The sequence below is a fragment of the Schistocerca piceifrons genome, chromosome 11 (genome assembly GCF_021461385.2).
Source record: "Schistocerca piceifrons isolate TAMUIC-IGC-003096 chromosome 11, iqSchPice1.1, whole genome shotgun sequence".
Classification (NCBI taxonomy): domain Eukaryota; kingdom Metazoa; phylum Arthropoda; class Insecta; order Orthoptera; family Acrididae; genus Schistocerca; species Schistocerca piceifrons.
Window position 1 is genome coordinate 57,842,400 of NC_060148.1, and position 18,289 is coordinate 57,860,688.

At 46.5% G+C, this 18,289-nt stretch overlaps 1 protein-coding gene across 3 annotated transcripts in view; it reads left to right on the plus strand.

Annotated features, from left to right (window-relative positions):
* LOC124720080 (zinc finger protein ZFP2-like) overlaps positions 1 to 18,289 on the plus strand; it is an 89,190-nt gene that overhangs the window by 19,253 nt on the left and 51,648 nt on the right. Inside the window, exons 3-4 of one of the 3 annotated variants that reach the window (XM_047245356.1) lie at positions 8,348 to 8,417; positions 8,541 to 8,584. The exons of 1 other annotated variant lie outside the window; for it this stretch is intronic. In XM_047245356.1, the coding sequence (XP_047101312.1) occupies positions 8,408 to 8,417; positions 8,541 to 8,584 (54 nt within the window). In that variant the 5' untranslated portion in view covers positions 8,348 to 8,407. Of the gene's footprint in view, positions 1 to 8,347; positions 8,418 to 8,521; positions 8,585 to 18,289 lie in introns of all 3 variants that reach the window. One more of the 3 variants, XM_047245354.1, reaches the window with a different exon arrangement.

Below are 18,289 nucleotides of genomic sequence, written 5' to 3' on the forward strand. Positions count from 1 at the left end.
TGAAGAAGAATAAAATATCACTACCACACGACGGCTAATATAAAAAATACTTTTCTGACGTATTATGGCACGATGCGCTCTCCCTGCACATCTTCGAGATGCATCTGCTGCCTGCTGTCTATTAAACCTGAATAGAACAAAATGTCACAGTAGTTAGCCCTTTTTCCACATGCGACTACCTTGGGTTGAGAAGTGAAGGGAATTATGTTCAAAGTTCCATTAGATTGATACCTTCAGCAGAGAGCAGAATTGCGTTTTAAAAAATGTAGCACTGAATGTATTCGAACTCGCGACATCTTATCTATGCTACAAGCTGACCGTAGCTACAGCAGCTCCAGAGCTCGGTAACTATTCCTCCAGAACTTTTGGATTCCACAGCACTGTGAGATTATGCATATGGCCAGGTCTTGACTTCTGAGAGACAAACAGTTACAGCTTTTCTTTTGGACTGAACGACGTTTTCTAGTAACAGATAGCGCAATAGAATAGCTCAAGTGGAAAGGAACACTTCCTATTTAAACTTCTGCATCCTACACTGTTCGCAGTTGTGTGTAGGTGGCAGTTACGTGATTTTATTTCTGTGATTACAAAATAGTCGAATGTATGCACTGGGTAGCCGAGGCAGCTAGTTCATGGTGATTCGGTCAACCAAGTAAATGAATTTACTGAACGTGCTGCAAATTACTACAGGGAGCCTGTGTGTCAGAATACTCATCCAGTGTGGCGCAACTGCGTTACGATAGAAAAATGACTCGCAGAGAAGAGGATTTCGTGGTCTGTTGGACGGATGGTAGGTTGTAATACCTATGGTCTGGGTTCGATTCCCACTTCCGTCAATGATTTTAGATAGGGAGAGACAGATTCCATTCTCTCCTGGCTACACCAAGTGAGGAGATATAATGGGTGCGTGGTCTGAAAATTCACATTAAAGATGATATTCCTTCTTTACCAAGTAGGCGGTAGGTTGAACCACAATAAAGTCTGGAGTGGCGACATGTAGAAACTCTATCCCCAGTAACCTTTCTTATACCAGTTATTTATTTCAAGTGACGACACAAACGCTATGTATGGTCACAGGACACTTATTCCATCTTTTATTTGAGCTTCTGTATGTCGATAAAATTGGTTCTAAACTGGGAATGCAACTCAGACCGCCCTTAACGCGGAATTTGATCCCTTCGTGGCAATACAGCTCGGCTACAATTTGTTGTTTGTTCAAAACTGCAGATTCCTCAACACCTTCACATATTACGCGTGAATGGGATCGAATCCTGGCCCGGCACTAAAGATTTAATTATGTATTATCAAGCTCTATCATGAGAACACCTATCTGCTGGTGGATAATAATTTTGATTTTTAATGTATTTTCATTCGTTGTCAACACTAACGATATCTGACGTTTTTAACTCCCAGTGAGACACAGAACTATTTGCGAGATGACTGTAAGTTCAAGATGCTATTCTGAGCAGCTGGTGGAGAAAAATTCGGTAGCTGACGTCTCTATGTGTGTAGTCAACAATGATATGTGTGGGGCTCTATTCCCAGTGAGCGCTGAACTCTTCGTCATATTATTTCAGTTCGTCGTGTCATTTAATGTTCATACATATTCTCAACTAGCTGCTCGTGAATAACTTTAATTTTTAATGTCATTTTGTGTTAAATAGTTCAAATGGTTCAAATGGCTCTGAGCACTATGGGACTTAACTTCTAAGGTCATCAGTCCCCTAGAACTTAGAACTACTTAAACCTAACTAACCTAAGGACATCACTCACATCCATGCCCGAGGCAGGATTCGAACCTGCGACCGTAGCGGTCACGTGGTTCCAGACTGAAGCGCCTAGAACCGCACGGCCACAACGGCCGGCCCCCACCATCTGGTATCAATGCATTACCCTATCATCCATTATATATAATCATTTTCGTAGTACACTTGATATTATAGATGAGTAGGACACAAGACAGGACATAGATAATGTCCGTTTGACGTCAACAGTGTGTAACATTTTACTTTTTTTGAATAGGACAATGTTCCTCTCCAATAATTTTTAGATTAGTTACAATAAGCTTACGCTGCAAGAGAATTCGCTTGTATTTTTCAATATGTGGTCTGTTGTCGGTTTGAAGGCCTTCCATAACATCGGCAACTTAGTGCAACTCCACCGAGGGCTGTCTGGAGTAGGGTGGAGATAGCAATGTGAAAGTTGCGAGCTGTCGAAGACGATCTTCATATTCCTAATGCGATTAGGACATCGTATACTCTTGACGACGTTTAGCACCTGTGCAGTCAGTCACCCAATTTCAGAATTCATTTTGAGTAATCCTGCTAAATTCCCTAAATATTGTCTTTTTATATTGATGAGTAATATGGATAGTCGTCACGTTCATGTGCCGTCTACAACGCAAATTTAATGTTACTATCCTAGGAACTAACCTGCAATACGTTTTGTATTTCATAATCGGAACTATCTGCATTAACCGTCATCAGAGCAACGTCAGGGAACAGAATGCAGCAGTGCCTTGCTACCTACTTGAGGACCTGCTTGAGTCGTGTTCTAAGGAAAGGGTAGTTGCTGGTTCACATTATATTACACTAGCGAGAAGTACCGACTTTTCCTTTTCTCTGCAAACATCCAGAACTAAATTCAGTAACTCAATGCTAAGAATATATTTGCATTGTGCCAACTCAAAGATCAATAGATATGGATATAGATACAGATTTTTATATTTAAAGCCATTCTCGTTCTGCGTTGGAATAAACATCATTCATTATTTGCTTGTTCTTGTTACGATTGTTATTGTCATTCTCTCACTCGCAAGAGTTTTCGCATTCCTATTTGGTATCGATGCACATGAAGAGTGGCTATGAAAGAAGGGAATACTGAATGTTACGTCATGCAGAATACACTCATTTACTTCGGCTCCTCGTGATCTACGCTACAGGAGAAGTGAGATACATAAAGTTGACAGTGTGTGGACAGACCTGGTAGCACAACTGTGCAACTACACAGTGTTACCAGATAAAATAGTGCTGCGGAATCGACAGTGTAGTACGGACTTTGCCACAGTAGCAGACAGCTGGTAATTTAGGACCATGACCGTGGATTACACTTTGGTCAGTGCTGGTTAGAGTGCTGCAACTGTAAATGGAAGGCTTTGTTTGATAGTCTTATGCTGATGCTGTCTGAATAAATTATGCCATTGGATACAAAGCGGTTTAGTTTTGAGACCTAACCCACGAGGGGGGAAGGCACAGTGGTCTGCTTCAGGAATTCCAAGCAATAAAACACAAAAAACAACCCAGGAAGGGAGACATGCATTTGGAATCTGTTCATCGTTACGGGGTCAAACAAGAGGGTAACATTACTGAAACAATGATCGGGCTACTTAGTATATAATAGAGCATACAGATTTCAAGGAGGAAACGTATGAAGACGCAGACTTCCTCGTTATCAATATGTGCGGCATATCTTTCGTGTTAACGAAAGTAAATTCCCGCTTTACCTCTTCTTACGTGTCAAATGAAATGAATGGCATGAGGAATAGAATATTTGTTGACTGCGTCTCTTCTTGCTTCCATCCTTACCAACATATTTCTTCATTCTCGTGGTAATCATGACATTCTATGTGTATGCTGCAAAAGATTGCAAGTGGACAAATTCGACATCGAGGTGCAAAGCGTTATATTCAATTCGAATAAGCTTCCGGTGTATTTTTACTTCGTTTGTATTTTTAGATGATTATGAACGTTACGGAAAATTATCTCACATGCTTTATGTTGAATGAGAAACATTGAATGATCCGTTTTGCTTTCCCTACGTTGAAATGATATAATGTCGGCGTCAACAGCCTTCTTCCACACTGGAAGCTGAAACTTGTATCATTCTGGATTAATGATAATTGAATGTGTCATATGTATACATAGCCCAGAAGGCGACGTCAGAAACCATCAGGGGAGAACGCCGCATAAAAACCAAACGTGCACGCGCGTCTCCACTCTGAAGAACCGTATCGGAGAATCACGGCAAGCATTTCGCTGAAGAGCTGCCTCGTCAGAGAGCCTAGAAATGGCAGCGTCGTAGCAAGTATTTGTCAACACTCTGATAGTGCATTTACTTCCGGGTGTAGGTCGGCGTTACCTCGCTAAATTCACTTGACATTCGTTTTCCACATCGAAGACTCGTACGATATAATCCACTGCAAGATGACACAATTAGAAAGTATATTTAATTTCTGGACTCCAAGAACGGCGTTCTTCACATAAGTAACACCTGTTTGTGTGTGCATTCGGGAGGACGACGGTGCAATCCCGCGCCCGGCCATCCTGATTTAGGTTTTCAATGATTTCCCTAAATCGCTTCAGGCAAATGCCGGGATGGTTCCTTAGGAAGGGCACGGCCGATTTCCTTCCCCATCCTTCCCTAATCCGAGCTTGTGCTCCGTCTCTAATGACATCGTTGTCGACGGGACGTTAAAACAGTAATCTCCACCTCCTCTGTTCGTGTGTTTAAGGTTGCGTTTTGAGGCTCAGGCAACATCGCAGTGACTATATTCCGCCTCTGGCCACCAGTGTGTCGTTAGCTCAGAGGTTCCCTTGTGCGTTGCAGTGCTTGTACTATAAGACATAGCAGTTCGAATCACGGTAGAAGCCGCTGAGTACAACCTTTTATTTTCCATTTTAATTAATGGAGTTGCAAACTGCTAGTAAAAATTTCTTATGCGAAATCTGAAGAATGCCTTTAAACATCAATCTTCGTCCGATTTCGACTTAGTAAATTAAGTTAATATCATGGATTTCTGCTTTGCGAATTCCAAGGTGCTTCACTGTAAAATAGACCCTGAAAAGATTCAAACCGACTGTCAACGATATAAATTTGAGCTTTGTTCGTCATATAGGTCTAACATGTCAGAAGGTTGTTTATGAAGTGCACATGTTCATTAATGTAGTTCCCTTCTTCTAAATTTTTGCAATAGCATTTAACTGTAGACGTTTTCTAACACCGGCGTTAGCAATTCCTTTCCGTTCTCTGAAACCTTCAAAACGACAAATTTTTCTGGTTTAAATCTGATGACCTTAACTATCACTTCCGATCAACAATAAATACTTCATGAACCCATACATGGAACTCCAAATGTGCAGTGTTGCTGCACTGCTACAGAGCAGGCATTGCAAGGTATTCACACAGTTTAGCGCATAGACTTACCATAAGGAATGAAACAAGAACTGTAATACACTTTACACCACAGACGCTCACTCTGGCTTGACGAAAACATCCAAACATTGACCAAAAGTTGCACAAATAATTGAGTTTGAAAGGAAAAGAAACGAGGTATGAAGCATTTATAAATTCATCGAATGTAGTGAGGTGGCTTAATTTCGTCCCAGTCTATAAAATTAATTTCGGGCCATACTCAGCTCTTGCCGATTAATGTAATATAATACCCGCCTACTAATCAGGGCGTCTGTCTCCGTTGCTTTTGAGCGTGAATGGAAATTGTAGAAATTTTCTGTGGAGCAACATTTAATAATAAAGCGTTTTAAATCATCAAAAGCGATGAGCGTTAGCAGGCGCTTTCGATAAAGAACGGGGGAGTGTAGCGCCGCTGCTGTCGCCACGGCCGCTGCCAGTAGCCAGCAAATGGATCCCGGAGCTTTGCCGCATACGGCGTCCAGAGGAGGACAGTCTGCAGGAAATCTGCCGCAAAATCGTTACTGGATAAAATTTTGATATCGGTGTGTCACAAAGCGAAATAGATTGAATCTGCGCTACCATTACATTCACGTCTTCAGCATTCAGACAGAAGAGGCTATAAAAATATTTTATGCCAGCTGCTCTCGATCCACTGACATTATGAACAGAAACAACGCACGCTACCGCTAGACCACAGGCGTAATCAGACTAGAGTTTCTCTGTCATGGGACAAGTTTTCCTCCAGGAAGTGCCGCAGTCTACAGTGTTGCCAGATTGTGCAGATAACCGGACTTAGAGAATTAGCGAGTTGGCCAGTTTTTTTGTCCCATGTCGCGATCGGCGCGGACTTAGCCTCTGAAGTGGCCGGCCGCCGGTCAAGTTTTATGTCAAAGAGTGTACATAGCTCAACAGTAGCTCCCGATTCCACAAATTGAAATCAAACCGCTTCCCTTGACCTGTTATTCATAAGACATCTCCATATAGAGCCGTCCCTGGTCTGAGACGCCAGACCTTAGTAAGCTGCATTTCTTCGCGACACACTGAACACTTCACGACCTCATCCAAAAATCGAATAGTAGAAGAAATTTTTATTAGAGACAACACACAGTCCCCTATCATCACAGACAACCAAAAACTGTTGACCTTGTCAGTCATCCATACCTACCAAGGACATAAAAAAAGCAGTTCACCAAAATTCACACATGACGAACAAAAAAATAACGTCGACATAAAACCAAAATTGTTAACTCCCTGAAAAATATTCTGCTTAAAGCACAGTCACTACAAATACCACACACGTGCAACACTACCACACAAATGAACCCCATATGCTACATAACACATTACCCATAAACACACCACCAGAGAGCACCATTGATCACATCAAAACACCTACAAACATGCAACTCTCACAAACTAAATTCCGCATCACCATGATGTCACACACCACAACAGCCTTACATCATGGCTCAAAGCCGACATGTGGGATTAGATGCTTTGGTCGACCCCCATTTCCCACATACCCATAAAGGAGCACTCCCTTTGAAAATCAATACCACCCATGACTGAAGCAACTGAATCACATTCTCTTCCAGGATTTACCCTGCCACTCCAGCCCTGCTTCCAACCTCTTGCCTCATGTCTCATATCCCTGAAACAGAACTACATGCAGGACATGCATGTTTCCTCCAGCCCTGTCAGATGTCTCCAACACAAACACAGGGCTACCTGTGAAAGCAACCTTGTGATTGGCAACTACCAGCCTGCAACCACTGTGCTGTTCCCTATATAGGCATGACAACTAACATGCTCTGTCTGCAGAAGTGACCACTGCCAAAGTGTTGCCAAGAAAGCTGGACCACCCACTTGCTGAAAGTGCCCCCAGCATGATGTGCTTACATTCAGTGACTGCTTCACAGCTGGCGCTATCTGGATTCTACCTTCTAACACAACATATTATTTCCTGTAACCCTTCTAGGCTCAACCCATGCTAGTCTATGTCCTCTACCCATACCCATATCCATTTCCCTGCTCTCACTTTAGCAAAACACACACACACACACACACACTCACTTCTTTCCTCCCAGTGAAAGTACTATTTTCCCCTTCTCAATTTCTTTCCTCCCCTTCCCCTCCCACAGTACAGCTTCCCAAAACTGCCTTTAGCAACCCATAATGTCTCTGCCACATCCTTGCATGCTATCACATAGAACACATTATCTTCCCCCCACCCTTCCTCCCCCCTTTACACTGCTATCCCTCTCTCCCTACCCTGCGCCTCCTCATACCTCACAACCCACCCTAACAGATTGTTGCTCATGCCAAAAGTAGATGGTCATGTCCCAGTTCCTGGAGACAGTGGCCATGTGTGTGTTCCTTTGAATGTGTTTTCTATTTCAGAAGGGCTTTGTCCAGAAGCTCAAGTTTTTAATACTCCTTCATTGTACCTGTCTGAGAGCCAGTATAGAAAGTAAATGTGCCAAATTTCATGTCGATGGGAAAGTGAACTGGGAAAAACACACCAACCAAATCTGCAAGAAAAGTCCTCAAGATTGTTCTACCTCATGTGTAAACTGGGAGGAGTGTTTGGTTGTAACACTCTCTGTATGTCATATTTTGGTTCCTTTGTCAGATACATGTTTATTGCCCTGATATCAGTAACATTAAAAAAAAGTCTGCGTGAAAGGCTAGGCGGAACATATAGTGCTGTCTGTATCTTGTTTACCAGGCTTAGAATACTAACAGTTTTTGATACCTCTGACTCTGCTGTTGGCATCTGGAAGAATGTTAAAGAATGGGTTGACAGAAAGCAGTTCATGAGCAAGATACTGTAAATAATACAAACATCCACATCCCAAGTCATAGGCTAGCAAGAACAGGAAACTCTCACAAAGTGAATGGCCTCAAAACCCAAGTTACAATTAGTTGTGTGATGTGGGTATTGTTGATTGCAGTATTAAAGATTCTAGTTGTACCCACTGATTTCACTACACTACTGTTTTTTTTTTTTTATATGATGAAACACATTTCTTATAAAATAGTTAATGATAAGTAAATAATGATTATGGGAGTAGGAAATATGATTGAAAATAGAAGCATAGGAAAATGAAGTGAAATTTTCAAATATGTTGTCACTGATCATTCATATAACTTTTAGATCACCACCATTGAAATGCACCTTACTGACTGTCACTGAGAAGGCCACTTTCTGAAAAGAATGAGCCATTTATTCTGTAGAAGTGTCAGACTTAAAATATGTGATACTTTTTTGTAATATAGGTAAAATTGACTTCTTAAACTCCTTGCTGTTTTTTTTAACTGTTCACCACAGGTACAGTTACACACATCGATCATGAAAGTAAAAGAAGAATTGGATGAGCAAGTGGACCAACAGGTAATTCTAGAATTTGTGTGACTGTATGAAACTAAGCAGTGTTAATGTTGTGGCTCAGTTTTGGTGAACATAATATAGATTGGCTTGATGTACTTGACCATGATAGTCTACCCTCCATAAACCCGTTAATCTCTGACTGTCACTTACTACATCCATCTGAACTTGCTTGTTGTCTTCATGTCATAGTCTCCCTTTACACTTTTTACCCTCACATATCCCTCTATTACCAACTTGACTCACAATTTGTGCTATTAACACGTCCCTTGTGTTAGTGACATTGGTCCCTATGTTCCTCCCTCATTTGTTTCGCCTACCCATCAAATCTTCAGCATTCTTCTGTAGCACATTTCAGATGCTTTCATTCTCATCTTCTCTGAATTGCCTGTCATTTATATTTGACTTCCATATAAGGCTGCACTACAAATATCTTCAGAAAATACTTCCTAACACTTAAATTTATATTAGATATGAACAGGCCTCTTTATTAGCCACATGGTCCTTGATATTGCTAGTCTGCACTTTATTTCTTTCTTACTTCGGCCATTGTCAGTTATTTTGATGCCCAAATAGCAAACTTTGTCTACTACGTCTAGTGTCTCATTTTCTAGTCGGAACTCAACATTGCCTGATTTATTACAGCTAGATTCCATTGCTTTTATTGATGTTTGTCATACAATCTCTTCTAGTGATACTATCCCACTTTACTCTTCCAGTTTTTACCTCCCACACATTGCTTCATTGACAATTTCAAGATGCCTGTTTTGTTTGATAGAATTACGTTGTTGTTGGTAAACACACAATTTCCTTTCCTTCATAAATTTCTTCCAGATTTCCTTCATGTCTTCCTCGTACAGGGTGCATGTCAGATATAGGGTACAAGCCTGTCTCATTTCCTACTCAATGCTTCCCTTTCATTTCTTTTAGAAACTCTTACAACTGGAGCCTGGTTTCTGTGAAAGTTGCAACCAAACTTTTGCTTCCTGTCTATTTATTCTGCTGCTGTCCAAATTCCAAAGAGTGCAGTCAACTCCACATTCTCAAAAGCATTTTAGTAAATCTGCAAAAGCTGTAAACACAATTTTGTCTTTCTTTAATTCGTCTTCTAAGGTAAGCCATACAATGAGTATTGCTTCGTGTTACATGTTTCTGGTACCCAAAGTGATCTTATGTAAGGTTAACCCTCTAAAAGCTTTCCCATTCTTGCAAGCATGACATATTAATGTGATGGTCTGATAATATGCACACCTGTTAGCACCTGCCTTTCTTCAAATTTTAATTATTACATTCTGGTTGAAGTATGACTGTACATCAGATTTCTCATATCTTGCACAAACGTGGAATAATTTTGTCATGGATGGCTTTCCCAAGTATCCCAATAATTCTGAGGGGCATCAACTGCAATGGCCTTGTTACTAGTTCTCTCTTTCAGTGCTGTATCAAATTCTGCTCATCTTATGACACCTCCAGTCTTGTCTACAACTACTTCCTTTCCTCTTTCTAGAGCAAGTTTGTTCCCCTTTGCCTTACAACCATTCTTGTTTGGCTATATTGCATGTTCTGTCAACACCATTCCAGTAATGTCTGTCCCCCCTGCGGGTCCGGGGATTAGAATAGGCCCGAGGTATTCCTGCCTGTCGTAAGAGGCGACTAAAAAGAGTCCATCCCCCTCACGGGGGTAGTTAGCGCCTGCGTCCGGAGACGGACGGTCCCACGACCTATACTTGTGGTCTTTTTGGTCTTTTTGGTTTTTCACTTCTCGTTTCTTCCTTCCTTTTGTTGGTTCCTTTCTTTGCTCTTCTCCACCTCACTGTCTTCTTTATTCTTTCCCTTGACTTCTCCTTGCCTTCTCATTGCCTTCTTCTCATTGCCTTCTTCTCATTGCCTTCTTCTCATTGCCTTCTTCTCATTGCCTTCTTCTCCTTGCCTTCTTCTCCTTGCCTTCTCTGGTCTCCGCCTCGGTGTTTGAGACAGTCTGTCCTCTTTCTCCCTCTCTCTCTTCCTTTTCCTCTTCTTCCTTCCTCCCTGTGCGTGCCTGAAGGCCGACCCACGCGTTCACACGCGTAGCCGGTGATGGGATAACGCGTAATTCCCCGCCCTGGGTAGACATGTAAGGCACGCGCATACCCCCTGGTAAAGGCCAGGCCCGGAGAGGGGTGATTGCCTGAGCTGATACCTTCTGACCATGCCGATTGGTCCCTCCGTCTGTTTCTCGGGAGGTGTGACCTGAGGTGTAAACATTCACCTAAGGCGGGAGTGCCCTCTGAGAGGGTCCCCACAAGGAAGGAGCGCGCCATCGGAGACGCTGGCAATCATGGGGATTCCTCCGCAATGGATTCCACTCCATCTCTCTCGACTTCTGCCCAAAAACGGAAACGTGACCAGCCACCAGTGACAAAAGTACTACCGCCTGCCCCACAGTTCCTCGTCATTTCTCGATCTGTGGACGGAAAGGATTTTTCCTCTGTCAACCCTTTCGTTATCCAGAAGGGCGTAGATGCCATAGCCGGATCTGTCAAATCTTGTACCAGGTTGCGTAATGGTACCTTATTACTAGAAACTGAGAGCGCCTTTCAGGCACAAAAACTGCTTCGGGCCACACTCCTGTACACGTTCCCTGTCCGGGTGGAGGCCCACCGAACTTTGAATTCGTCTCGTGGTGTAGTCTATACTAGCTCCCTCGACGGATTGACTGACGAGGAGATTCAATCTTTCCTCGCTGAGCAGGGCGTGACGGCTGTCCATAGGGTCATGAAAAAGGTCAACAATGACCTTGTACCGACCTGGACACTTTTCTTGACCTTCGATAGTGTTAAGCTGCCATCGCGCATCAAGGCGGGCTACGAGGTTATTTCTGTTCGCCCCTATGTCCCGACACCTACGCGCTGCTACCAGTGTCAGCGTTTCAATCACACTCGACAGTCTTGTTCCAATGCGGCTAAATGTGTCACTTGTGGCAGGGATGCCCATGAGGGTGGCTGTCCACCTCCGTCTCCTCGTTGTGTGAACTGTCAGGGTGACCATGCCGCATCCTCCCGCGACTGTCCTGTCTATAAGGAAGAACGCTGTATCCAAGAAATTCGGGTCAAAGAGAAAGTGTCCACCTCGGCTGCTCGCAAGCTGTTGGCTAGTAGGAAGTCCACGCTGCTCCCAGCGGGGAAATACAGTACTGTCCTCGCCTCTCCTCGGACTACCCGGGAGGTAGCAACCCAGACATGCGATCTGACCTTCAGCACCACGGTCGTCCGTTCGGCCAGTGCTAAGGTCGCGTGGTCGACGTCTCCTCTTCCTCCCATCACCCCACAAACACCAGCCCCTTCATCAGCTTCTGCTAAGACGAAGACCCAGAAGTCAGATGCACGGGCCTTCAAGAAGGAACCATCCCGTGCAGACTTCCTATGTACCTCGACCTCCCAGCCTTCGACCGGTACTTCCACCAAACGTCCTTCCAAGAAGGCCCATAGGAAGGACAGTTCTCCTTCTCCGCCACGGCGCATTTCTTCTCCTGCGCCGCCCAGCGGTTGCCGCCCCAGGCCGTCATCCGTTTCGCCTGGCCGCACCGCTGGTAGCCGAACATCTGGCCGTTCACCGGCGGAGGAAGCTCCCCCTCCCGGCCATCCTCCCAAGATGGCCGATGAACCTATAGACCCAATGGACGATGACTGTCCGCCTACTGATAGCGGTGGCAGTGCTCGCTCGAAGCCAGGCCCTCAGCGGCCTTCGAGGTGACCCCTTCTTTCATCTTCCTTTTCTTACGATGGCACTTATTCTTTGGAATACTCGCTGCATTCGCTCCAACCGAGAGGACTTGAAGTTGCTGCTCCGCTTGCACCGTCCGCTCGTCGTAGCCCTCCAGGAAACGAAGCTACGCCCATGCGATCAAATTGCCTTGACACACTACACCTCTGTGCGTTTTGACCTACCCCCTGTGGTAGGTATCCCAGCTCATGGAGGGGTTATGTTGCTGGTCCGGGATGATATTTACCATGATCCCATCACGTTGCACACCGGCCTGCAGGCAGTTGCCATCCGCATTACTCTCCCCACTTTTACATTTTCCATTTGTACCGTTTACACTCCATCGTCATCTGCTGTTACCAGGGCAGACATGATGCAACTTATTGCTCAGCTACCTGCACCATTTTTGTTAACTGGAGACTTCAATGCCCACCATCCCCTTTGGGGCTCTCCAGCATCCTGCCCGAGGGGCTCCCTGTTAGCAGACCTTTTCAACCAGCTCAATCTTGTCTGCCTCAATACTGGCGCCCCTACTTTTCTTTCGGACACATCTCACACCTATTCCCATTTAGACCTCTCTATATGTACTCCCCAACTTGCACACCGGTTTGAGTGGTATGCCCTTTCTGATACATATTCGAGCGACCACCTCCCGTGTGTTATCCATCTCCTGCAGCATACCCCCTCTCCGTGCTCCTCTAGTTGGACCATCTCCAAGGCAGACTGGGGGCTCTTCTCTTCCAGGGCGACCTTTCAGGATCAAACCTTCACAAGCTGCGATCGTCAGGTCGCACACCTCACGGAAGTCATTCTCGCTGCTGCTGAATATTCCGTCCCTCACCCTACTTCTTCTCCACGTCGCGTACCGGTCCCCTGGTGGACCGCAGCATGTAGAGAAGCTTTACGTGCTCGTCGACGTGCTTTATGCACCTTTAAATGCCACCCTACAGTGGCAAATTGTATCGATTATAAACGATTACGTGCTCAGTGTTGTCGTATTATTAAAGGAAGCAAGAAAGCCAGCTGGGCTGCTTTCACAAGCACCTTCAACAGTTCTACTCCTTCTTCTGTTGTCTGGGGTAGCCTGCGCCGGCTATCTGGCACTAAGGTCCACTCACCAGTTTCTGGCTTGAAGGTCGCGAATGACGTCCCTGTGGCCCCTGAGGCTGTCTCCAATGCCTTCGGCCGCTTTTTCGCAGAGGTTTCGAGCTCCACTCATTACCACCCTGCCTTCCTCCCCCGCAAACAGGCAGAGGAGGCTAGGCCACCTAGCTTCAGCTCCTCGAATCGCGAAAGTTATAATGCCCCATTCACCATGCGGGAACTCGAAAACGCACTTGTCCGATCACGGTCCTCCGCTCCAGGGCCTGAGTCTATTCATATTCAGATGCTGAAGAACCTTTCTCCTGCAGGTAAAGGTTTTCTTCTTCATACATACAATCGCATCTGGATTGAGGGACATGTTCCCGCATGCTGGCGCGAGTCTATTGTTGTCCCGATTCCTAAGCCGGGGAAGGACAAGCACTTGCCTTCCAGTTATCGACCTATCTCCCTTACCAGCTGTGTCTGTAAAGTGATGGAGCGAATGGTTAACTCTAGATTGGTTTGGCTGCTCGAGTCTCGACACCTACTTACCAATGTACAATGTGGATTTCGTAGGCGCCGCTCTGCTGTTGACCATCTGGTTACCTTGTCGACCTTCATTATGAATAACTTCTTGCGGAAGCACCCGACCGCGGCTGTGTTCTTTGATTTGGAAAAGGCTTACAACACCTGTTGGAGGGCGGGCATTCTCCACACCATGTATACATGGGGCCTTCGCGGTCGCCTCTTTTTATTCGTTCCTTTTTAATGGATCGACAGTTCAGGGTACGTGTGGGTTCTGTCCTGTCGGACACCTTTTGCCAGGAGAATGGGGTGCCACAGGGCTCAGTTTTGAGCGTTCTCTCTTTGCCATCGCGATCAATCCAATAATGGATTGCCTCCCAGCTGATGTATCAGGCTCCCTTTTCGTGGACGATTTTACCATCTATTGCAGCGCGCAGTGTACACGTGTCCTGGAGCGCTGGTTTCAGCGTTCTCTTGACCGTCTTTACTCCTGGAGTGTCGCCAATGGCTTCAGTTTTTCTGCCGAGAAGACGGTCTGTATTAACTTCTGGCGCTACAAAGAGTTTCTCCCACCGTCCTTATGACTCGGTCCCGTTGCTCTCCCAATTGTGGAGACAACCAAATTTTTAGGCCTTACCTTTGACAGGAAACTTAGCTGGTCTCCACATGTGTCATATTTGGCGGCCCGTTGTACCCGTTCTTTAAATGTCCTCCATGTTCTTAGTGGTATGTCGTGGGGAGCGGATCGAACCGTCCTACTTCGTCTATATCGGTCGATCGTCCGCTCCAAGCTGGATTATGGGAGCTTCGTATACTCCTCTGCACGGCCATCCATCTTACGCCGCCTCAACTCCATACAACATCGGGGTTTACGACTTGCGATCGGAGCATTTTATACCAGTCCCGTAGAGAGTCGTCATGCTCCCCCCAGGGGGTCCACAACTCTTTTTGTGGATACGTGCGTAGCGAGCACAGGACCCCGAGCTAATGTGGCCTTCCTTCCTTTCCGGGCTGCATACCTTCCCATTCCGCATCCTTCCCTATCCCTATCTTCGCCCCTCCTCCCCTCACCTCTGGCTCTTTCCTTCCCTTTCTCCCCATCTGGGAGTATGGTTTGTGCCTACGTCCGGAGACGGACGCTCGTAAATGTACTGCATTCTTCGCCTTTCTTGCTTTTATGTCTTCTTCCTTCCTTTGTCCTTCTCTTTTCCTTACCTCTTCTCTTTCCCTTTTCTCCGCTGCGGCGTTTGAGACCTCTCTTCTTTCCTTTCCCTTTCTCTTTCTTCCTCCCTGTGCGTGTCTGAAGGCCGACCCACGCCCTTCGTGCGTAGCCGGTGACGGGGTAACGCGTAATTCCCTGCCCCGGATAGACAGGTAGGACACGTACGTACCCCCTGGTAACGGCCAGGCCCAGGGAGGGGTGATTACCCGAGCTGATACCTTCCGAAAATGCCGATTGGTCCCTCCGTCCGTTTGTCGGGAGGTGTGACCTGAGGTGTGAACAATCACCTAAGGCGGGAGCGCCCTCAGAGAGGGCCCCCACAAGGGAGGAGCGCGCCATCGGAGACGCCGGTAATCATGGGGGATTCTTCCGCAATGGTTTCCTCACCTTCCACTATGTCTGCTCACAAACGTAAGTATACTGAGTCTCAGCCACAGACGATTCTTCCATCGTTGCCACAGTTCCTTGTTGTTTCTCGGACTGATGGTCACGACTTCTCCACGGTCAACCCTTTCATTATTCAGAAAGGTGTCGACGCAATTGCAGGTCCTGTAAAGTCTTGTTCCAGATTACGGAATGGCACCCTGTTGTTAGAAACACACAGTGCCCTCCAGGCACAAAAATTGCTGCATACTTCTCTGCTCCACACCTTCCCTGTCCGGGTGGAACCGCACCGTACCTTAAATTCCTCACGTGGAGTCGTTTATACACGCTCCCTCGATGGATTGTCTGACGAAGAAATTCAGCACTATCTGTCTGACCAGGGCGTAACGGCAGTTCATAGAGTAATAAAACGGGTTGACACGAACATCATTCCAACCCGCACTGTCTCCTTGACATTTGACACAGTTCAACTCCCATCGAAAATCAAAGCCGGCTATGAGATAATTTCCGTTCGCCCTTACGTCCCAAACCCTACGCGTTGCTATCGATGTCAGCGGTTCAATCACACCAGCCAGTCCTGTTCCAATCCAGCCAAATGTTTTAAGTGTGGCAAGGATGCCCATGAGGGTGCTTGTCCACCTCCATCCCCTCGCTGCATCAACTGTATGGGTGACCACGCTGCTTCCTCTCGAGATTGCCCCGTTTTTAAGGACGAAAAGCTCATCCAGGAAATAAGAGTGAAGGAAAAGGTGTCGACCTTTGCTGCTCGAAAATTATTCGCCAGTCGCAAGCCCACCGTGCCTCAGACAGGAAAATACAGCACTGTCCTTGCTTCTCCTCGGCCAACAAAGGAGGCGGCCACGCAGACTTGCGACCTCACCTTTAGTACCACGGTCGTCAGATCGGCCAGCGCAAAGATCGCTCGTTCAACCTCACCACTTTCGCCTGCCCACTCTATGGCTCACCCTTCGTCGGGTTCTGCTAAATCTCGAGCCCAAAAGTCGGACGCCAAGTCTTCGAAAAAAGAGCATACTCGTGAAGAGTTTTTACGTACCGCAACTTCACAACCATCGGTTCCTCCTTCATCTAAACATCATTCTTCCAAGAAGGCTACAAAGAAACCCAGTTCCTCTCCTTCTCCGCCAAGGCGTGTCCCCTCTACAGCACCACCTGGCGGAAATCGCCCTCGGCCGTCCTCTGTGTCGCCGAGGCGCACTGCTGGTGGCCAGTCAACCGGCCGATCGCTGGTGGCAGGGACTGCTCCTGACCAACCTATGGATCAGGATCTTCTGCCTTCGGCTGAATGCCATTCCATGCTGTCGGTTGCTAGCTCCGAGCAGTCTTTGAGTTGACAGCAGCTTTGGTCACATTCCTCCATTTTCTGTTCACCCCATGTCCATTATCCACTGGAATATCCGCGGCATTCGAGCCAATCAGGATGAATTGTCGGTCCTCTTACGATCCTACTCGCCGGTCATCTTCTGTCTTCAGGAAACAAAGCTGCGTCCCCATGACCGCTTTGTTCTCCCTCCCTTTCAGTCCGTCCGATATGACCTCCCCTCTGTTGAAGGCACTCCAGCCCATGGAGGACTCATGATTCTTCTCCATGATACTCTCCATTATCACCCAATCCCCTTAAACACTTCCTTCCAAGCTGTCGCCGTCTGTCTTTTCCTTTCTGGATACACGTTCTCTCTTTGTACTGTATACATTCCATCATCCACACCAATGGCACGAGCTGATCTCCTTCATCTTCTTGGTCAGCTTCCACCCCCCTATTTGCTGGTTGGGGACTTCAATGCCCACCACCCGCTTTGGGGATCTCCACATCCTTGTCCACGTGGTTCTCTATTGCTAGACGTATTCCACCAAGCGGATCTAGTTTGCCTCAACACTGGGGTCCCCACATTTTTGTCTGCCTCCACTACAAATTTCTCTCATTTGGACCTTGCGGTCGGTACTGTTCCGCTAGCTCGGCGCTTCGAATGGTTCGCCCTTGATGATACACACTCGAGTGACCACTTTCCATGTGTCCTTAGACTGCAGTCTCCACTGCCATATATGCGCTCGCGACGCTGGAAATTTGCCCAAGCCGATTGGACACTTTTTTTGTCTCTAGCGACATTCGATGACCGTCGCTTTCCCAGCGTCGACGATGAGGTCACACATATTACCGACGTTATTCTTACAGCTGCGGAACGTTCAATACCACGCACCTCCGAATTGCCCCGGCGCCCCCCCAGTTCCTTGGTGGAACGAGGCATGCCGTGACGCACTACGTGAGCGGCGACGTGCTCTTCGCATTTTCCGCCACCATCCTACGTTGGCCAACTGTATCCGCTATAAGCAGCTCCGTGCGCGATGCCGTCGGGTCATCCGCGATAGCAAGAAGGCAAGCTGGAAATTCTTTATTAGCTCATTTAACACCTTCACTCCCTCCTCGGAAGTTTGGAGTCGGCTTCGACGGTTCTCAGGTGCGCCTAGTTTCTCCCCGGTCTCTGGGCTCACTGTCGCGCATGATACCTTAGTGGACCCCGTCGCAATTTCTAACTCGTTGGGTCAGCACTTTGCTGAGATTTCGAGCTCTTCAAATTACCCGCCAGCGTTTCTCCCGAAGAAACGTGCAGCAGAAGTGTGACATCTTGCTTTCTCCTCTCCAAATCACGAAAGCTACAATACTGTTTTCTCCATGCGTGAACTCCAACATGCCCTCTCTTCTTCTCGCTCCTCCGCCCCAGGACCGGATGGAATCCATG